At 34.7% G+C, this 23,305-nt stretch overlaps 1 protein-coding gene across 1 annotated transcript in view; it reads left to right on the top strand.

Annotated features, from left to right (window-relative positions):
- Nucleotides 1–22,533, top strand: part of Rsod (Related to Sod) — a 33,077-nt gene extending 10,544 nt beyond the window's left edge. The window contains exons 8-19 of the mRNA XM_071584732.1: nt 1,126–1,397; nt 2,063–2,252; nt 6,484–6,737; nt 6,895–7,006; nt 8,543–8,629; nt 10,137–10,271; nt 11,038–11,170; nt 11,819–11,960; nt 13,251–13,375; nt 14,836–14,994; nt 18,690–18,829; nt 21,794–22,533. Of these exons, the coding sequence (XP_071440833.1) occupies nt 1,126–1,397; nt 2,063–2,252; nt 6,484–6,737; nt 6,895–7,006; nt 8,543–8,629; nt 10,137–10,271; nt 11,038–11,170; nt 11,819–11,960; nt 13,251–13,375; nt 14,836–14,994; nt 18,690–18,796 (1,716 nt within the window). The 3' untranslated portion in view covers nt 18,797–18,829; nt 21,794–22,533. The remainder of the gene's footprint in view (nt 1–1,125; nt 1,398–2,062; nt 2,253–6,483; nt 6,738–6,894; nt 7,007–8,542; nt 8,630–10,136; nt 10,272–11,037; nt 11,171–11,818; nt 11,961–13,250; nt 13,376–14,835; nt 14,995–18,689; nt 18,830–21,793) is intronic.
- The last annotated feature ends 772 nt before the right edge of the window (nt 22,534–23,305 follow it).

Below are 23,305 nucleotides of genomic sequence, written 5' to 3'. Positions count from 1 at the left end.
AAGAGCATTGTCATGAAGAAAAATTACCTTGTGTTGACTCTTTTTGTGTGCTGGTCTTTTTTCTTTGAAATCTGCTTACCATACTTGTACACCTGGTAAACACTTCTGTCGCAATGATTTTTGAGCCAATTCATGTTGACCTTTTAAAGCCAGCAGAACTATTTAAATGGTATGTCATGGCCAAACCTGAATTTCTAAATTTGACCTGTGACATGAGATGCTTAAGATATAATTTGGGAATAGGGAGATGATGTAATATGATTATCATTGGTGTACAGGGTGTGGAACTTAAATCCGGACAAGCACGTGTTTCCTCGCTGGGGTAGTGAAACCTTCCCAAGACTTCTCTGAAGCATTATACTTAGCCACAATGTGGTAAACAATTGATCTGGGCTACCAGAAGAATCAAACCATTTCGAAAAATAATGCCCAGCGCGAACACTTTCGATAATAGCGGCTCTTCGATTGTACTCCGCACTTGTACATAATATCGCTGCTATTTTGAGGTTATGACTGTTTATTAGATGCCTATAGCTTTCAAGAGTGCCAATCGCGACCTCCAGTGGAACTACAGTATTATGCAAAATTGAAATTTGTCTGGATTTAAGCACCGCACCCTGTATTTATTTCCATGTCCATCCACTCATTGCAAGGACCTTTCATATGATTTCATCAAACAAAATATAATTATTACTGTTCGGTTCTTTAATAGTAATAATTAAGGAAGCATGTCGCATCAGAGATGTGGTAACAGTGGTCATTTCTGTTTCTTGTGACTAAAATAAATGAGAACATTTAATGGGCCAGATGTTAAGGGAGGTTAAGGCATATGAATTGGGGTCAAACCCCTTACGCAATGTGTTGCTTCTCAAATGATACTACAACAGTATCTTTGGAGTGCAGCTGGCATTTGCATTGGGAGCATTGGAGAAGTAAAAAAGTTTACAGAGCCATGATGGCAGGAATAGGGAAACACTACAAGACAAAACATAGCAGCCATTAAGTCATGCTGTATGCTGTATTTTATACTTAACAACCTTTTCCAGAATAAGAGTGCAACTTTTCTCAATGTCTCATTCATTTCTGCTATATTTCAGCTATTTTAGCATACTGTTATTTTTTCAGGTTCCACCTAGTGCTGGCGACAAAGGAAAGGAGCCAGCAGATTGTGAACCAGAATATATTGGCTCTGCACTTACTTGTGCCCAGGGTGATTTGGGTGGAAGGCATGGCACATTAAAAGTTGCTGGTGGTAAAGCAAGTTTTGCATCAACCAAGAAGTTTTTCACTGATTCCCATCTTTCTCTCATCGGAAAGCATGGAGTGGTTGGGCATTCGGTGGTTTTATATGATGACTTTGGACCTAAAGCTCGTGGTGAACGGCTTGGATGCTCTACGTGAGTTTTGTACCATCTATTTCTCAGCAATGTATACTTCATTTCAACTGTAGAATGTTTTTTTTTAATGTAACTTGTACATAGGGAAATAAAAGCCAATCCACTGATTCATAAAATTGCAGGGTAGTGGAATAATATCTTATCATTTTTTAAATAAACAAATTAACTAACCACACTAATAGTTTGGAAAAATCACTTTGTCTTGGTGGGGTCAATGACATCAAAAGATGCAATCAGTATTTTTTTCATTTTTATAATTAGTATTTTCCCTCGTAAGGTTTGTGACCTGGGCATGGTGAAAGGGCTTGCATGCAATGACCTGTAGAGCTTTTTTGACATGGGCAATGATAGTTTCTCCTGGTAGGGTGACACATATTAGGTCAAAGGGTAGGAACTAGATAAAAGTTAATCCAGTATTTTTAAAGTTCCAGTCAGGAAATGCAGTATTTTTAAACTTCCTTATGACATTGTATAATGGCTCAGATTGGCTTCTTTTGAATTTATACTAATATTGAATACATGATATCCTCAAATGTGTCATGATTTGATGATTATGTAGGTGTTGTAAGTATGAAAATGTGTAATTGCTCAACTACACTCCTGCATGGGCTCTTGATTTTCCACTTTTGGAAATTGAACTAATTATGTGTGTTATAATTCTTCAGGATAGGTTGGCATCATCGACTGAAGGCAGTAGCAAAGGATTGGTTTGGAAGTGGAGAGGGTGGAGGAGGAACAGCTTCATCAGTACGTGGAAAAATTGAAATGATTCAGCAGTCGGAATATGATGACACCGATGTTGAAGTTATTTTGGAAGGCTTGGATGGTGAAGAACGAGGCTACTATGTGCATGAGGTATTCCTTTCTTCTTTAGATTCATTTTTATACAAACTTACTTGTATGAGTGCTAGTTTGTACGTCTTTGTCTCTATTGACTGCTTAATTAGGGCGTTGGATGTAGTAAACTGAGTATAATGCAGGAAATTATGGGAAAATATATGAGTAAAATGGGTGGATAGGTATCTAATGGAGAACTTTTACAAAAAGCAGACTGTAAAAGTTAGGGTGGTTGTTGATGAATCCAGATCACATTATTCGGCAGTGAGAAAGGGTTATCCCTTATCACCTGTAATTTATGTAAGCAAAAGATATGACTGTTAAGGGAGGCATGGGATGGTCAGAGGGTTGGCATTTAGCCAGGTGCAAAGTTTATTATGTTAGGCATTAGTTCAGTTTGAGTATTTGTTAATCAGTGTGCAAGGCACATGCATTGTACTCATTGAATGCAGTAGAAGGTACTAGGTTAGGTGACTGAGATGAAGGCAAATTATAAGCTAACCCAGTAATAAGCTTCTCAAGAAGTACATAGTTTAAGTTAAACATGAAAGTTTAAGGGCTAGAACTTTTAATGGTAGAACATTTCATTACCAAGAGGAGCTTGCCAGTGATGACATAAACACCAAACATTATTAATGATGTGAATGAGGGCCTTTGTGTTGAATAGTTCTGGAACTTGAGCTTTATAGGCAGGATATGAGAAATTGCAGGCTGCTGAGATAAGGCTATAAAGGAATCACAGCTCAGGGCGGGGCAGTTTATTAATATTATCATATCTGTTTAATAGCAAGGAAACATAGTAAATGACATGTTCTTTGAATTTGATAATAGTTTTGATTCAAAGAATACACTTTGTATTTCCACATAAAAGAAGACACTTTTAGTACACTTCAGTAAGTTCTCCACATGAAGAATACACTTTGTATTTCACATTTTTGGCCCTGGAGGAGGTGGGGTAACAATTTTGTCTTCCAATCCAGAAGTCACAGGTTTGATTCCCACCTAGGTGGGTTTTCCTCCACCTAGGGCTTGGATGTTTGTAGTTATCTTCATTGTAATATGTAGGGGTTAGGTGGAAGAAGGTACAATGAAATCTCAACCTTGCCCAAATAAAGTCCTTAAATAATATAAAGTAAATAAAAAGAATATTTATTCAAATAACCTAGATTTCAATGCATATCATCATCATCAGGATTTCCTTTGTGTGCACCTGATGATGATCCCATGTGTTGAAACCTCAGCCATTTGAATAAATATTTTATGTGGAAATGCAAAGTTTATTTTTTGAGTCATGGATTGCTCCCAGAAAGTAACCTTGAAAAATACATTGTACAAGGTTTGTATAAAAAGTATCGGGAAAAGTTTCAGAAACATAGAATAATGTCAGATATTGCTACAATGCCTCAAAATTCTGCAAAGTACATCCCTTGAGCTTTGACACACTTTTGCCAGTGACTTTGCCATGACTCAAAGGCTCCCTGGTAGGTGAATGCTGGAAGGTCCATAAGGATGCGCATGCAAGCTTATTTGACGACACTTAGGATCCCATGGTGGTGGTGTCCTTTGAGGGAGGATTTTACTTTTGGGAATGGGAAATAGTCTTCTGGTGCCAAGTCAAGACGGTAAGGGGGTTGGGGAATTGTTGCGGTGGCATTTTTCATCAGGTAGTTGGTTACCTTAGAGCAGGTGTGCCTGGATGCCTTCGGGATGAGTTTAGCACAGATCTTTCGCATCTCCAAAATTTCAGTGATAATGGCCTGCACTGTCATCTTATCAATGCCAATACAATCTGCAATCATGTGTACACTTAAGTGATGGTCTTAATTCAGCATTTCACGCACATGTTGCACGTTGTCGTCTATTCTTAAGGTTGACGGCCATCCAGCGCAGGGCTCATCCTCCACACTCCCTCAGCCATCTTTGAGGAGCTTCTAACTCTTAAAAACTTTAGTTGGTGATATGCTTTCATCCTTGAACACTTGGAAAACATTCCCAATGTCTCCATACCTGATTCACCCGGTCCAACTCAAAATTTGATGGCATACTGCTGATCAATCGTTTGCTGCAGTTTGCACTTGCACTTAGTCACTTGACAGGGGTCCGCACTAAATACACGATATAGCCTAAACAAATGCTCACAGGTTATTGGTGCTTGGTGCATGTTGAAGGTCAGACCCCCTACCACCAAGCCTGCATGATGTGAGTGCACTGCAATGTACAGTCACACCAGGAAAAAATTGTTTCAGATACTTTTTATACAAACCTTATGTGACTGATAATAGTTATCCCAAGAGACTACAAGAATTTACTAGAATTTAATGAGTAATGTATAAATCATACAAATTGGATGTCATTTTGGAGTAAGCTAACAGTTGAGTTAAGGTATCCTTTAAATGGCATAGTTCTTTAATTGGCGAGTATGTTACAAATTCACTGGGCTCTTGGATTTCTCACTTCATTTTCCAGATTTTTCTAGATTTGGTGATTAAAGATTGCGTGGCTGATGTAGAGTTTCATAATATATATTTTCTTTTGCACTTCATATACCAATTCAGCAGTCAGTTTAAGTTAGTCTTTTTAGAGTCTAGCTTCATTTTTCTCCTTGATAACCAACAGATTTTTTGCTATTAACAGATAAAGTACTTATGGTATTTTGTAGGATGAATGGGAACAGTTATCAAACTTAAGGTTGTAATAATCAAAGTAATCATCAAGGGTCTTGAACCACCTAAATCAGACCAATAATGACTATTCAGCTAGTTGCTAAAGGCTTGCATATTCTGATCAGCAAAGCATCTTTAATGGTATATATTTATTACAATCATACACTCATATGATCTTTTACAGGGATTAGCTGAGGACTGAATTGTAAAAAGAAATGCAGTAGGATGTTGTGAACCGTAATTGAAAAACTGTTGGCTTGGTGGGGAAAGGGGAGGAAAAGTATCAGAACTGGTGATATGCATAGGGGAAAAGATTTAATTAGCTGAAGAATGGGAAAATGGCTTTATTTTGTATAGAAGTGCCGGAGAAGTCCAGAAAAATTTGTAGTAGCTTTCTGGTATAGTCCAAAACCAATCACTGATAGTAGATTAGTTGGTAGTTGGTAGTAATAACAAAACAGTAAACCCATGCTAATCCGGACCACATGGGACCAGAGGTTTTTCAGATTTAGTGAAATCCAGGTAAACTGGGGATTCGACACAAAATCTCTGGGAGTATTTTTGCCAACTATTCTTGGGCATGCTTAATCATCTACAGCTTAAAATGAATGTATGTGGTAAACTGGAAATCTCAAGTATAAAAACATTTTATGAAAATATACTTTACACTTTCAGGCTTCACTTTGTGTAATTGCTTGATGAAAATGCTTTCAGTAAAAGTCGGAAGAACCCTTTTTGATTATGAATTGATTATATTTGATTTGATTATGGCAGAATGTCTGCATAAATTAGCTTGGGTTTTCTTAAGTACCTTCAATCAACATAATAATATGTCATTAGCTCCTTTTTCAATAGTATTATTCCATTTATTTGACATATAGACATGCATTAAGTGAATCAATCCGGTTTTTTTAATGAATTAATTTAAACTTCAGAAAATTATGCTAGTTTTCTGTTGTAACTTTTAGTAGTGTTGGTATAATGCTCCATAAAGGCTTTTCTCAGGCATGCTTCAATTATACCATATAAAGAAGAAACATACTTAAGTGTATAACTTACTCCTCTTGTTGAAATATTTAAGGATATTTTAATTTATGGTTTTTGAATGTGACAATAAATGGTTAATCGCAGATGAATTCCACTAGAATTTATTGGCGGTATCAGGATTCAATGTATAAATGAAGTTGACCATGTTAACAGCTACTGAAAAATGAATAATGCTGTGAGTGTTTGTTTTCATTCTCTTGATCATTATGATAGAAATTAATAGTATATGTACCTTCCCTCTCCCACGTATATCTTTCAATAAATTATTCTGCTGTGCAGTTGCCTGCAATCTTGATGAACATGGCTTTTTGGAGAAAGTCTGTTGTTGGGATCTCAGTGAACTATGGTCTGGGATGCAATTTGGATGATTGAGATGAAAATTAACATTCACTGGGACCCCTGCAGTGTTTATGCTGAATAAAGGGTTTCAGTAATAAAGCTATAGCAGGTCATGGGGAAAGATCATACTGGTAACATAAAATTTTGATTGTAAAAGTGATCATGATCTAGTAATTTTTGACTATTTTTATCTTTATCAGGCTTCAGTGGAAATCCAACAAGAATTTCCTTGTGAAGAAAGCACTCTATCTGGCACTTGGGATCCTTTCTTGGCCGAGAAAAATCATGGGCCAAAAGAGTCGTGGGCTATTGGGGATTTAAGTGGAAAGCATGGCTCTCTGCAGGAATTAGAAAGAGCTGAAATGGTTTACAATGACACGCAGCTACCACTGTATGGAGAGCTCAGTGTCATAGGACGCTCTGTTATCATTCACCGAGGGAAAATGTCTCGCAGGTAGTGTGGGTTACCTCAAGTTTTTAAGAAGCCTCTATTTTATTTGTATCTTCTAATTTGTAAAAAAAATTACTTAATCCTTTTATGAAAATGCTAATGAAAACGGTCATAATATATTGAGATAACACTTTTCTTTTTTATGTTTTTAATCTGTTAGATGGGCTTGTTCAACTATTGAGAGAGGCTATGCTCCTTCAGAGGCAAGAGAACTCCGTGCAATAGCATCTTTTCACCATCCTCATGGATTTGCCTATGGATACATAAGAATGGTTTGTTATTCTATATTTAATTCAAAATTTAAAAGTCAAATAGTGGAATATTCAGCATTATATCTAAGGTGTTAATGCTGAAAAAACTTTCCCAATTGCGGAGTGAATTATGTCATGACATGATTGTGAGTTTTCATATCATCTCCTCAGTCGGAGGTGACCAAAATATTGTTCACCTGCCTTTTTCCGTGATCTGAAGCGTAATTAACTACTTCAAGCATAGCGTAAGCATATAAGGTACTGATTAGCCCTATCCTAAAATGCTCGTCCATAGAATGGGATCTATATGAGGTGGGACATATTTAAAAGATAGAAAAAGTTCATAGAAAGGCAGCAAGTTTTGTACTCGGAAGGTAGAAAAGAACAGATAGTGTTACGGAAATGTTGGATATACTGAAATGGGAGAGTTTAAAAAATTGAAGAAAAAGTAGTAGATTAGGTGTGATGTATAGAATTATTAAAAATTACAAAGGGTGTGAAGATTTATGGAAAGAGATAGAAAAACCAAACTTTAACGGAAAAAACGACCACAGTTTTAAAATAAAAATAAGAATGAAAAAAATAAATAAGAAAAAATACTCTTTTTTAACTAACTATTGTTGATTGGAACCAGCTGCTTGAGCTTGAAGGTTTGTTTGAGCCCTTTCCATCCAATTTTAGGACTTGTGATTTTCAGCTGTGTTACCTGTAAGGTAGTGTATGTTATGTTTCCATGTATGTCCCTAAATTTTATATGGATTGGACTGCTGTATTTCATTAAAATGTATTATATCATCTAAGTGTCACATGCCTGACTGACACAACAATGCGTAAATAAATAAATCAGGTTCATAAAATTACTTCAAAAGTGTAAGAAGTGTATGGCATTGCTCATGTTTATATGCTCTAGAATGTTGCCTGAGAAGGATGTTAAAGATGTCAGTAATTTCTGGGGTCTTTTAATTTTTGCTTTTCTAAATGGGAGTGACATGAGAATTCTTCCAGTCTTTGGGCTATTCATACCTTCCAAAAAGGTATTATTAATTATTTTTATGGTGTTCAAATACAGTTGCCATCTCTCTTAGTGTATGTGCTGGAATGCTTTTCAATCCTAGGAATGTGTTGCTTTCATGAACTGCAGTTGGTTAATTAATCCCATATGATTTATTATTGTCACCCATCCATTCATTGTTGTGTGGGAGAGATTTATGATTTGCTTTGAATTGCTTGCTTGATTTGATTTTCATTGTATAATCTTTCAATTGTTTACTCAAGATTCTAGATTTGTCTACACTGTCTAATAACCACTATGCTATTTTGTTCTATTATTAACTAAACAAATAGAAGTTTATATCTATCTGAAATCAGTACCAATTCATGTGCAATGCTCCTTTGGTGGGAACTTAGCCATCAGCGCATGTGTTGTTCAAGAATCTAGTTTTTGTAATAATCGGATGCCGATTGAAACAGCCGTTTTAAAATATTGGCGCACATGTTTCCAAATGTTCTTCAAAAAGATTGTTACCCTCTAATTACATAAAAAATTTCTTTGCACAGACTCAGTTGATATATTCAGATGGCAGTATGAGTGACACAGCCATGGAAGTCAAATTGAGGCATCCTGGTAAAAATGACAGAAATTTTGTAAGTAAAACTGTATAATAATTACCTGATACTTGCCTGAAGTGAAGTTGAAACTCAATTATAATATGGGTAGAGATGTTCTAAATGATTATTTTGAACTATTTGAAATGTAAAATGAAAATGGGTCTGTAAATGGAATGTTAGAAATTGTTTGAAATGCAAAATTGAGAATGGGAATGTCCTATGTCCTAGAGACCCTAAGAAAAGGTTTTTTAAAAATCAGATTTGTGATTATGGTTTTCGAGATGATAAGCTGACTCAATTAAATAATATTTCTTTAAGCCATAAATGGTAAATAACCTATCACTTTACCATGTAAGGCATGCTAAAATTGACAAACAAAAATGAAATAAGATTCTCAAATCTGAAATACTCTTGCTATACTTCAAGAAGTCACCTACAAGTACAAGCCTATAGTCTACATTTAAAGTTGACAAAGTATCTAACCAGTTAAGAAGTCCAGGTCTGGGAAGAATATGAAAGAGAAATATTTTGAAAAACTCTTTATGACTTAAAGAAATATTATTTAGTATAATCACTGTTAGAAATGCTTTAAGAGGCTCAATTTCTCCTTTCCAGGATGATAGGAATTCATGTAAATGACCATTTGTGGAAATAATCAGTAATTATGGGAGAGCAAGAGTATGGCATCAATAAAATGTGATGTCACTTATTAACTTAAAGTAGATTTATGGCAACATATGTTAATATATGCCTTCAGATGAAAGCACTGAAAACAGGAACCCCAACATTTTGATTAATTCTTGCGTAAAATTAAAATGATTAAATGATTTCCTGAAACAAAATGTGACTTTGACTGAATATCTCTCATATGTGTAAGGAATACAATATTGTGAGAATACATATATATCATTGGAGAAAATTTTTTTCAATTCAAATAGGAGCCTTTATATGAGTAGCTATATATAGGTACTCTGGTAAAATTTTTTTTAATGGTTGGTAATAATATGTTACATATATGATTTTTTTGTTGTAGTTGTAAATTGTTTAATGTTTATTTTAAGTGACATAGTACAATTATTGAGACAGTTTTTATGGCTGATATTTATTATCAATACAACTTTTTCTAAAGCCATTTGGCAGAATATTAAACCAAATAAATATATTAGGGCTCAATTTATGAACTTCTCACATTTATATCATAGAATAGATTAATTTTAAAGGAAGGGCAACCATATATCCACTGAAATTAATTTTCTTATGAAAATAATTTATATAGTTTATGCATGTCTTGGCAAACGTCAGCGTAAAAGTCTTAAAATTCCTCATTTGCAAAAAAATAGTGATTGATTTGCAAAGCCTGAATAAGGGTTTGGCTAGTTGATAAGGCAGAATGGTACTGGCCTATTTATACCAATGCTTCAAGCAGACAAGTAAATTGAATAAAATGTATGGTCAATTTTAAAGCCAGTCATGAAATTGCACTGTTGACCATGTTCATTCTTGGTTATTTTACAAATATTCTGACTGTCACAAATTTTTGCAGACACAAAATCACAACTGGGCAGTTTTTGTGAATCCAGTTGGCCAGGATGCTGCTGTTCCTACTTTCAATACAAGATGTGTTGCCGGTGGTTACCGTTGGAATCCTTATTATAATCAATTAGCTGATCCATTAAATGTAAGTGTGTTTGTTTTTTTATTCCAATAGCAATGAAAGTTTTATTTCAAGGTTTGCCATTAATCTATGTAGTGTAATACCTATCATTGTGCCTGGTCCTCTAAAACTGTAATTGTTATGGTTATAGTGTTATGATTCCTTCACAAATACCATTTTATAACATAATTAATTTGAATGTTAATGTCTTTATTTTTGTATGCTAATCAGTCTCCATTTTTCTCACATTTTAATATTTTCAAAATCCCTCATTTCGCACTGCAAACTTCTAATTTTTTTCTTGTAAATGCTTGAATATGCTAAATATTGTGAAGTCTACCATAGTGGATGGTAAAAGGTGCAAATAAATTTGCAGGATTACTCAATACCCAGTAGAACATAAAAAAATAAAATTACAACTTCTTTGTTCATTTTATCTAATTTGTATTGATTCAGGTAAGGGAAAATATTTTAAAATTTTAAGTGTTATATATGTGTTGTAATTTTTCAAATAATATATGCTGTCAGTTATGAGTTAGCAGCATTGAAATGGGTAAGTTTGATGAAAAATAACAGACGAAGTGAAGGATTAATTGTGTATTTGATCTCATTAATGTAATTGCATGATTCTCCTCAACATTCACTGCCACTTTGTATGTACAGTCATGGTTTCAAATGGATTTTATCAGATGGAATGCTACTTATTTTATGTTCTTCTATAGGTTTCAAATTTAAAGCTGCACTTCTAATTATTGTTCACCAAAACTCAATACAAATCATGTTGTTACAGGATGAACTGTATCGAGCAGAATGTGGTCCAGATAATCCTCTGCGATGTGATGTTGGAGATATATCTGGTCGTTTGGGACCAATTCATTTGGGTGGTCAGCGGCAACTTTTTACTGATGTAAATTTGCCATTGGGTGAGAAAATTTTTGTGATCATACTTCTAAAATATGTGCTGTTAATGCTGGGTCTTCCGCCATGGCCTTTTATGTCCAAATAAATGCACGGAAACAATATTTGACTAGACATTGTATTTTTCATATGCCAAATGGTTTCCATTGATGTTGGCATATTTTTCTAGTGTTTGTAAAGTTTCAGGTAGCTCCTATTCCAGTTAACCCTTAATTTCATGTTAGTCCCTCATCTGTTTACTGGGTTAATGAGGCAAAATCCAGCAAAGAACCTACTAAAAGTATGCTCTCCAAAATGTAGTGAATGCATTTAAGCCCAATTGAGCACAAGGAATTTTGCAACCAAAATAAATGACACAGTCTCTCTGCTCAAAAGGGATGAAAAATATTGTGTTGTATTCTTTCCAATGGTGGAACTTCTGATTCATTCATTGAGATAATTTGATTTTTATTTAATGCCCATTTTAATTTGTATAATACATGTTGACATTTATATCAATGCTCATGTAATCCAAATAAAGGAGGCAAGGGAGGCATTCCATAAAAGTGTAATTTTCTGCTATCATGAAAAAACTCCTAAAAGTGTCATTAACCAAGATTTATGATATCTGTATAAAGTTCATTATTTTGACCATGGACTTCATTTAATTTCAGAGGGTACAGTTTCAGCCATAGGGAAGTCGATTGTAATTTACAACAAAGACAGAGGCAGTGAACGGTATGCTTGTGCTAACATTGAACCTGATAAAGATATCATCAAGTATGCCAACATTCGCAAGCCGCCACGGTTTGTAACGTAAGTATAAGTGAAATCAGACAAGGAGAAGTATTTTAGAGAAGGCTGACAAATTTATGTCAGTGACACTGAACAATGTAAATGCTTTGCCTAAAAGGGAATAGATGTTTTCAGTCTACACATGAAAAAATTGAAAACAAAGCCTTTTCTTAATTAGAGCTCATGCTCAGAAAAACAATTGAGTTCAATTATTGCAATGCTGTTCACTGCCCGGTAGTGATTGCTAGCTGACTCAATTAATTGGTAGTTAAAGGGCCTGGCAGCTAACCCATAGGACACATGTTTGTATCCTGCCATATATTTGTGCCGGCTCCGTTTGCAGCTGGATAATGTCCTCCCTTGCCAACCCAAAGGTCATGGGTTTGATTCCCACCTAGGTGGATTTTCTTCCATCTAGGGCTTGGTTGTTTTCCATTGTCTTCAGTGTAATTTCTAAGAGTTAGGAGGAAGAAGGGACTATAAGTTTCAACCTTGCTCAATTAAGTCGATAAATAAATATATTATTATGTATGAATGTTGTGTAGTCATGTTATGGGTTTTTAAGTAAAGTGCTCCAGCTTGTAGTTTGGCTTAGGACCAGTTGTGCCATAAAATCTAGATTACTATCAAAGCATGCTGTAAAGAGTACCACTTCAATCTTCTGAATATATATAGTATTATTGAGGAAGTGGCAATGTGTTCATTTACATTAAATCTAACATTGGTAAATAAGTAAAATTTCAGGTGCATTCAGTCTTAAATATTATGAGAAAGTCAATGCAGTCAACCACATCTAAAGGTGCGGAGGATTTGTTTAAAAATATTGATAAAAATTTGAAAGACTATGGCTTGTATTCTCAATTATCACACCAAACTTGATTCCCCTCTAAATTTGTCATTATATTTGTATTATGTACTTCATATGATGGATGTTTCCTCCAGTTTAAATATGTTTGAAGAGGAAATTATTTGTTATACATTATCTACTGAGAATATAAAACCAAAGAGAATTAATAACTGCAAATGACATTAGGATTGGAGTAAAGTGCAGCACAGCAGAATATACGCCTAAGTCACAGTAAAGCATATTTCAGTTTACATCACTCCAATTTATTTTAGTTCTAAGTTATGCCATTGATGCCAGAAATGCCTGCTACCATTTTCAATTTATTTTATATGAATATTTCTCTTGATATTGCCTGACAAGTTCTATAATTAGACTCCATCAGTATTCATTGATATTACCATTATTTTTTAAAATATAAAACCTATGCATTGTTTCTTTTATTGTGATTTATGATTGTTTAAAAGGGCTCAGTTCATTGATGATGTGAGAGAAGTAATGGGGCTACCAGAATGGATGCTGACTGTTGATAGTCGCAAAACCAAAGTTTTACATGGTGGAGCATGTATCCAGTTCCTTCTTCATTTCAAAGGTAATCATTAAAACTAGTAGCACTGATTTATTCTTCTTGATATCATCAGCAAAATCTGGGCTGTTGATAATAGAGAGGCTTGTCACAACCTCTTATATATGTGTATGCACATAAATAATAACTCAGTAGTAGTAGTAGTTTTGAGGGGAGGCGACCGACAGCTAAGGTCATTTGCGCCATAGGCGATGGACAGGAAAGGGTGAAGGGAGGAGAGAAACCCGGCGTCGGCACTAGCCTGCTCTTTACGAAAGGCGCCAAGGGGTCCGCAGCTTAACGTCCCATCCGACGGACAGCGTACTCACTCAAAGTGCCCTCCACAAAGCACCTCAAGTAGGGATCGAGATACTAATAACTCAGGCAGTGATTAAAAGCTGAATGATATATGCCATTTAATTTGTGCTTTTATTATCAAAATGCATGTATGTATATTCAAAATTTCTATCAGTATCTATGTTAATCAACATTTCTCCCTTTTCTTAATATTAAAAATGAATTTCTGCTTAAAAAAAACGTGATGATGCTCTTAGCATTTAATTGAAAATATTACATGATGGAAAAGTAATTCCCTTCACGCTATGTACTGCCTCCCTGACCCCTAAATTGTTCCATCAGGATCTTCTATCCAAATTTATGTTGCAATACCCCTTTAGACAGTCTGTCAATGAGTTCCAACACTTAAACTGTCTTGGCATCTCTGGATGCAATACAAGGTTTACATAGAAAGTATCAATGACAATTTTTTCCTGATGTGTGCGTAAAGTGCTGGATTCAGATCCTCAGTTATGTGTGCACATGATCACAGATTGTATTGGCATTGATAAGATAACAGTGCACACCATTATCACTGAAAATTTGGTAATGCAAAAGATCTGCGCTAAACTCGTCCCAAAGGTCTTGAAGAGCAGAGTCGAGTGTCTGCTTGGGAAGACCTTCTGGAACAGCATCATGAAGATTTTCCAACCCTCTTACAGTCCCCACTTGGCACCTGCCAAGCAATGTATGTTGCTATTAATATTGACTTGATCTTGGAGAAATGAAAAGAAGTTACATGGGGCTAGATCTGGGGAATACGGTGAATGTTCCAGCAAAGAACTCCTTTGCTTTGCCAGAAACTGCTTGACATAAAAGGTATTGTGGGTTGGTTCATTTCTCAATGAAGAATCTGAGTCATCCTTCCTGAGTGCTAGTGATGTTTTGCTACTTGCCTATTCACAAGAGGTATACAAAACTAGATACTTGACTCAGTTTATACTCTGGTCTGTGAGCAATCCCTCTTATATAAAAAAGTTATCATCATGTTTTTGAAATTATTCCTCATGCCTGCTATTATGATTCATTTTGAACTGGGTCTCTTCAAATGCATGGGCTGAAAATTAATTCCTTAATCATACTGCAAAACATAGGTTATTACATAGTAGTATGTGCACAGAGAATGTGTATTGTTCATTTTGCTATTTCAGGTCCTATTGCTAATCGATTGGAACAGGACTTCAGTCACTTAATGGCCGCTGGAAAATTAGCACAACCCTCATTGTATATACCTGGTGCAATACCAAATGCAAAGAGAAGAACACAGTTAGCTTATCGACCTTGTGGAACAAGAGATCCGAATGAAAAATGTAAGTAATATTTTCTGTGATAGTCTTTTCAATATCTTTTATTGATTAAAGCTTTTGCAGTCCATATGAGCTTTATGCATCAAATTCAAAATTTCACTCATATATATCCTCCACGGGAGACTTCATCAGAATGTGATAGTTTTTGGTGAACCATTATGTATTCAGGTATATGTTAAAAATTAATACAACAAAGATTCCAGAACCCCTTTATGACCACTCCTTTTTCCTCCAAAAAATATAAATCCTTATAATTTTTTAAAGATTTGCCAAAATTGCATTCTTACTCTGATTATGTCTGCAGCAAAGGAAAAGGAGCATTTTGAAGTTTAAATGTTGAAGCTGAAATTCCAAAAATCTTTAAAATAGCTTGTCATTACTGTTTTAACATTTTAAAGGATGTACAAAGTACCTATCATGTAATTGCTTGTCATTAATATTACTTAATATATTTTGCTTGCATTTATGCTTTAAAATTTAATGGTTTGCATGACAGAATGTGATGTTGAATTTGAAAAAATATACTTTGGCATCTTTTCCCCTTGTACACATAGATGAATACCACAAGCCACAAGAATACCTGCATTTCAAAATACTATGCTCATAAGACACTATTGATGGCAATGAGTGAATTAAGGATTATAAAGCTCCTATTCATGTGATTAATGTTATTTGATTGGTCTATTTGGCATTGTAATGAAGAATATTATGTTGAACATGTGTTTCAAATACCTATTTAAAGCAAGAGTTGTGAATCCAGTAATCATGGTTATTTGATGAAAATTAAAATGCATAAATGTAAACTATAAATGAAAAATTTAAATTATTTCAAGCCATTACATTCATAAAAAATTACATTGTTACATTTTGCTATATAATAAACTAAAATGATAATGCAACAATTTCAGAGCGTAAAAATCATTCGCCTTGACTGGGACTCGAACCCAGATCCCTCAATATCCGGTCGAGTGCTTTAGCCACTTAAGCTACCGAGGCGTCCTCTTACACTCTGAAATTTTGGGGCTTTTAAAGGAACTAGATGTTATGACGAAATACCGTACATACAATGTCACATGCATTCGTAGTCGTGCGCGAGGCGCCACTGTCCACGAGGTTAAAAGCCAACTTTAAACACGTATGGTGTTTTCCCTTTGACAAATTCCAAAGAAACTGCGGGAGATGCCGCAACAGTAACTTATAACGGAGTCATCCGCTAATGTGCATTTTAATGCAACAATTTCAGAGCGTAAAAATCATTCGCCTTGACTGGGACTCGAACCCAGATCCCTCAATATCCGGTCGAGTGCTTTAGCCACTTAAGCTACCGAGGCGTCCTCTTACACTCTGAAATTTTGGGGCTTTTAAAGGAACTAGATGTTATGACGAAATACCGTACATACAATGTCACATGCATTCGTAGTCGTGCGCGAGGCGCCACTCAAGGCGAATGATTTTTACGCTCTGAAATTGTTGCATTAAAATGCACATTAGCGGATGACTCCGTTATAAGTTACTGTTGCGGCATCTCCCGCAGTTTCTTTGGAATTTGTCAAAGGGAAAACACCATACGTGTTTAAAGTTGGCTTTTAACCTCGTGGACAGTGGCGCCTCGCGCACGACTACGAATGCATGTGACATTGTATGTACGGTATTTCGTCATAACATCTAGTTCCTTTAAAAGCCCCAAAATTTCAGAGTGTAAGAGGACGCCTCGGTAGCTTAAGTGGCTAAAGCACTCGACCGGATATTGAGGGATCTGGGTTCGAGTCCCAGTCAAGGCGAATGATTTTTACGCTCTGAAATTGTTGCATTAAAATGCACATTAGCGGATGACTCCGTTATAAGTTACTGTTGCGGCATCTCCCGCAGTTTCTTTGGAACTAAAATGATATTTATTTGGAAAGCTCTTACCAAGACAACTTCTTTCCTGTTACTTGAAGATCACTAATATCAACCCTTTAAGCCCTTGTTATAATATTGTTGACCTGTGTTAAAAAATATAGTGTGCATTGATGTCTAATAAAGTAATATTAAATATGTGATAACATTAATCAGGCCAAATTGTTTATCAAGATACGTATGGGTCATTCAATAAGTCCATAAAAAATTAGAAAAACAAGTTAATTTGAGTAGATTTTTTTTAGTTTTCAACATAATCTCTTTTTAGCTTTGTACACTTTTCCCAACATTTCTTCAACTTTTTTAAGCTACCCTAAAAGTAGGATTTCAGAAGGTCCTTAAAATACGCAACTGCATTGGTGATGACCTCCTTGTTAGACATGACTCAGTTTGCACTGAGCCCTTTTTTTCAAGTTTGGAAATTAAAACATTCACTGTTGGCCAAATCTGGTGGCTTTTGTAATAATTCAAACTTTATTTCCATAATTTTCACCATCTAAACTGAGCAGGTATGCACTTGTGCCTTGTTGTGATGGATGAGAATTTTTTTCTTTGTCAAATGGGTTAAATTTTTTCTTGATTTCTCTGCCCAACCAGTGCAAGTATGACACATGATACTCTCCATTTACATATTGTTTGTCCTTTTTGCAAATAATGGATGTAGATGATTCCCGATGCATCCCGAAAAACTGTGGCCATCGCCTTGTAGGCCGATTTCACCATCTTCACTTTCTTTGGAGCTGGATCGGCTTTAGAAACTCTCTGTTTCGATAATTCCTTTGTACTTGGAATGTAGTGGTGCATCCATGTTTCATCCTCAGTCATGTATCAATGAAGAAACTCATCAGGATTGCAACGGAAAACTGCCAAACCAACCTACAAATGGACTACACAATTACTTTTATCCACTGAGAGCAAATGTGGAACCAGTCTTGCTCAGACTTTTTTCACGCCTAATTTTTCTTGCAAAGTGAAAACACTGTACCTTGAGATATGCCTGTGGCCTCAACTATTTAATGAACTTTGCTTCATCAACCACTCCAAACCATATCGCCGGATTTGTCAATCATTTCAGAGGAAGACACTTACACTGGATGCCCTGAAAAATGTCAATTTGTGGATGTGCAGTCACATTTAAATCATTTACCCAATTGTAAGCCATCACAAACACATGAGGAGATGTGTCATGAACTTCATTCAACTCGGCTTTGATCTCTATTGGTGTTAAACCTTTTAAATAGAAATGTTTAATCACTGCAAGGAACTCATTTTTTCCATTTTTCTAAATAAACAAAAGTTTGTTGATTCCATTCACTATGAAAATGAAGCCACATGATGAATATATCTGAAACGTTAACAGCAATATCGTGAGAGACTAAATGCAAATTGTTCCTATACTACCAGTGCCATCTCTTAGATGTTCTAAGGAGTTACTAAATGACCCACACATTTTTGACAAGAGGCAACATAAAATAGAAGAAATTAGCTCTATGGCCGTGCAAATTAATAAAATAAAACTCCTATAGCCTTATTACAGCTATAGGAGTTTTATTTTATTTAAAGGTAATCATTATGTCATATTGCTGAAGCAAACAGAGGCCTGAGTTCCAGTTTTTTCAACCTTAAATATCTTTGTTAAATTTTAGGTGACCCAAGAATATTGTTTTCACAATTTTTTTAGGGAAAATATGATTAATAATAATATCCTTAGTTCATAGTAAGTAATTTGATGTACAGAGAAGTGGAGGTATGATCTTAATGGAATCATTCAAATGACTTTATTGTAACTTATTTTACAGATTCAAAGTCCAAGCCAAAGGTCACATCATTCTCCCGTATCATAGCATCATCCAGTCCAGTACTGATAATAGCTTTACTGTCAACATTATGTTTACTAAATCAGTAAATTTGTAATCCTATTATCAGCAGTGCAAGAGAGGTAAACCCGCTTTCACCACCTTCCTTCCGTGCATACTAAAATGGATAATGATTTCTCATTGTCTGCTACGGAATTCTTTCACAGCAATTGTCTTCTCTTTAATTATTTTCTCTATCTCTATATGCTTTTTATTAATTTTAAAATTTTTTACTCTTTTTTTCATTCCTTTATATGTTTGTTTTTGTAAGAAATTTAGTATTTCTACTAGTATATGCTCCTATGACCATCATTTGCTGTTCATTAGGAGTGAAATGGCAATATGCAACTATCAAAAATATATCTGCTTAAATAGTGCTTAAGGTTACTTTTCAATCTGATATTGAACAATGGTACAAGGACATAATCTTTACACTTGTTGCTCCTTGTGTGAAAGATGGCATATGTTGGTAGAATACCGAGTAGACAGTACAGTATTGATTTTATAAGTAGGGAATTCTTTTAAATGTTCAATTTTTTCTTAGAAGAGCACACAAGAATAGTGTGGGAAAATGTTCCAGCCTGGATTTCACCCATTCAGAACTACCCCGGAATTCATATAGTCTAGATTATAGAGCATACATTGATTACGCATATAGTTCACAAGTGATGGATGCTAGGAAGCCAGTTACCATCATATCCTGAATGGATATTAATTAATCTTTAAAACAAATTAATTTGAGTTTATTAGGTAATTGAACTCTGCTTGCTTAATTCATGACTTACTGTTGTCAGTAGCCACGGTACAATAAGGTTAAGGTTAAAAGTATATTAGGAAAAAAAATTAGGTTTGAACTCATCATTTCAGTAGTTCATTGATCAAGGTATTTTTTGTCAGAATTTTTACTTTCTGAAGTTACTATCAATGTGATAAAATATACATTACGTTTTTTGCTTTTTTTTCTGGTTTTCTGAGCTTTCATATTTCACCGTGATGAAAGCCTTGAATTCACAAAATGGAAAATTCTTACTCATTTATACATAGGACAGGTGAATACTTGAATAAAAACTATTTTAATTGAACCAGAACAATATGAGCATGCATTTGTACATGATAAGAAGTAAATCTACTTGCATGCATACTTACTCAATGGCCAATCAATAGGGGGTGCAAACATTAATCAAAAGATATAGGAAATGAGAAATAAATTTTACGAAATGGCCTAGGAGTTGGCATCTTTAAATTGTTGCTGCCATGTATTGTGCTAGGTAATTAGTTCTTAAACATATTAGTTGTAGCTAATTTTACTACTCCATTTGTTCATGGCCTATTTGCCAAATATAATTTACACTCCAATTAACTGAGTGCAGTTCAGAAACAAACTAATCTTCCTGGAAGGTTTTTAATTATTTTGAATTACTGTATATGTGTACTGCTAATACCTTGTGGGGGCAACATATGTATGTATGGTTGGCTGAATTTTAATTTCTATTTTAATCTTCAGCTGCAATTTTCACAAAGCCAAAAAATGTACATTTTAGTTTTAATGTGGTTTTAAAAAATGGGGAATAATATTTACTGGAATCAATAGATTTTTACTAATTTTATTAGATTCCTGAAATTTTTCTGAAAAACGATATCTCTAGTTTTTGTCAATGTGATAGACTATTAGCTACATAATTTTCCCGGGAACGAGCGCTAGGATCTTGCTTAAGCGCTCATTTTGAGCTCCCTAGAGCCAGGCCATAGTTTGTGGAAAACTAAGAGAAAAATAGCCATGCGTGGTTACCTCCAGACACATGTTATGCGTATTATGTGATTATGTAAGTTTGAACTTATCTCTTTGTGAGTTATTTCTCCTTTGCATATTTTTTTGGATCTAGAACAGTGATCTGAAATTCATAAATGAATTTACTTGCATGTAGAGGGGCATGTTTATTCATCATATATTGTGTTGTGGATTTAAATTTGGTCTTGCAGTGTGTTGAAAATGGAATTATGAATTTAAGACCTTGAAGTGAGGCTAGAATGTGTGGCCCAGGGGAATGTTTACACTGGATGTAGATCACAACAGACCACTTCAAAGCATGCAAAAAATGTATTGAAATAATTGCATGGAATCCAGGTGTTATGAATGAAAATAAAAACCTATGTATGTAGCTTGCTTGTTCAGCTGAGCGTGATGGTATAAATCAAATGTTGTTGTTCATTATATTTAGGGACTGTGCATGGCATTTAAATTCTCTAAAAAAGTAGTATATTTAAATTCAGTTGGTATTAAGTTGTTCAATATTCTCTAACTGTTATCAGATGATTTTTAGATTGGCTTTTTGCTAAACAAAACATTTCTCTGGTGAATTAATTAAAAATAGCAATTTTCCACAAAAATTTTTGTGGAAAATTGCTATTTTTAATTAATCATGATATTCCACCATATCACGCCTGAAACGTCTCATTTCTCTGGTGGTATGTTACCATGCTTTGTTGAAACAAAATGCTTTTTATTTGCATTTGTCAAGGCTGACCAGGTTTTGTCTGGTGCGTTTTTAGTACAAGCCTATTCCACTGTTGATGATATTGTTCGGTAGTGGTTGGAGGATTGAATTTATATGTGATAATATTTTATTTAGTCAAAGTTTTACATTGTTCTGAATGTATGGTGATGCCTCTCATAATGTTTTCCAGTACCCAGTGAGTATATCCAAAACAAGACACGTTTTTTGAAACCTTTAAGAGGTCACATGTAATATAACTTCATATTTTCAGTTTTTTATGATGAATCTGTAATTTTATTTAGAATTTTGCTGCAATATTTAAGATGAGATATTTAATTCAGGTATATATCACTTAATGGCATAGTTTTGGTTTCTTTCCTCAAAAGTGTTATATTTGTTCCAATTAAATAAGTGATCTTGTTACATTTATTCTTACGATGATATGATTTATGCATACCTTTAAGGGATATAGGGATAGTGTGATGGATAAGGTACTTGCTTCCCCCCAGAGGGCCCGGGTTTGAATCCTGGTTTGTTGCTGATATTTTTCAGTGGTATCCCGATCCCTACTTGAGTTGTTTTATGGAGATGCTTTGTGGAGAGCACTTTGAGTGAGTACGCAGCAGTCTGTTAACAGTAGGCTAATACCGACACAAGGTTTCTCTCCACCCTTCATCCTTTCCTGTCCATCCCTAATGGTGCAAATGACCTCAGCTGTTGGCCACCTCTCATAAAAACTACTACCACTACAGGGTGTGGCAACATAACTTCCTTTTTTATAAAGCAAGACCCGTTTAAAAAAGGAAGCTCTGTTGCTGCACCTTTTACTTGTATAGCTATAAAACTGCTTTGCATTGATGTGTGTGTATTTAGATATGTGTATTTCACAAGATCTCTAAGAGTCAGTAATAGTGTAATAACAGCAATGCAATCAGTATTGCTTTGAGAGACCAAATAGTTTTGCTTTGTGACATAGATGGTGTGATGTGTAAAGCATGGGATTAAGGCAAAAAAATTTCAAAATTTTCATCTTATTCAAACAATTATTGATCATTGTCTATGACCAGTGTGCCAAAGTAATGATGAGATCTGGGGACATATTGCTCTGATTTGCATGGTTGAGATCACACTCTCCCAATGTTTGTACAAAATTATCACAAGGATTGCAAATAAGACAAAGGATATAGCTCTCTTCCTACATCTAGTAGCCATTGAAAGGTCTCCCCTTTCAAGTAACCAGGGGTGAGCTCAAGTGAGTCTTTGTCTCTTATCTTGTGTACAATGTAGATATACATCAGAGCTCTAAGATAACAAAAGCTCAATTTTTCATGTAGCAGTAATGTTCAAACTTCAAGCAACTTGCATCTATGTGCACATCTACAATGTGTGCTGATGCCACCTTTCATTCAAATTTAAAATTAAAATTTACCATTCAAGTTGATTTTGAGTTGATATTATGAATATTAAATGAATTTCCATTAAGTGAGATATGCAATTTGAAAGAACATATAATGTTCTTTCAGGTCTTTATTTGTTATGGAAAGGGTATAATTATTGTTGTTAGCATTTTATTTTTTTCAAATAATTATATTTTTTGATCATCAACCAGTAGGTTGATTCTTCTAGACAAGGGATATAAATATTTTATTGTTTTATCATTGATATGGATTTCAATCCAACTTAATTAGTGAGAGTAATTTTATGATTAATATATATATATATATATATATATTTTTTTTTTTCTGTATGTTTCTCTGTGTTTTGTTCGCTAGCGCTATCTTGATCATTTGAAAATGTTATGCTTAGTAACTCACCACATTTCTTGACTGTCATAATCAGTGACAATTAATCCTGGAATGGACTGATGCAGCTGCCATTCAAATCTCTTAAGTCTAACATCTTAGTATTTCTTCAGTTTCCTATCTATCCAATATTATTTGTGATCATCTAGACACTGTTAATATTTTTTTAAACCTTTCTGAAATGAAATAAATAGTTTCTTTTCTTTTTTCTTGTGAATAATTTTTATCAAAATGTCTAATGCAAAATATTCATTTGGGCTAT

The sequence above is a fragment of the Hetaerina americana genome, unplaced genomic scaffold (genome assembly GCF_022747635.1).
Source record: "Hetaerina americana unplaced genomic scaffold, ioHetAmer1.1.p SCAF_2, whole genome shotgun sequence".
NCBI lineage: Eukaryota > Metazoa > Arthropoda > Insecta > Odonata > Calopterygidae > Hetaerina > Hetaerina americana.
This window is presented reverse-complemented; position numbering and strand designations above follow the sequence as displayed.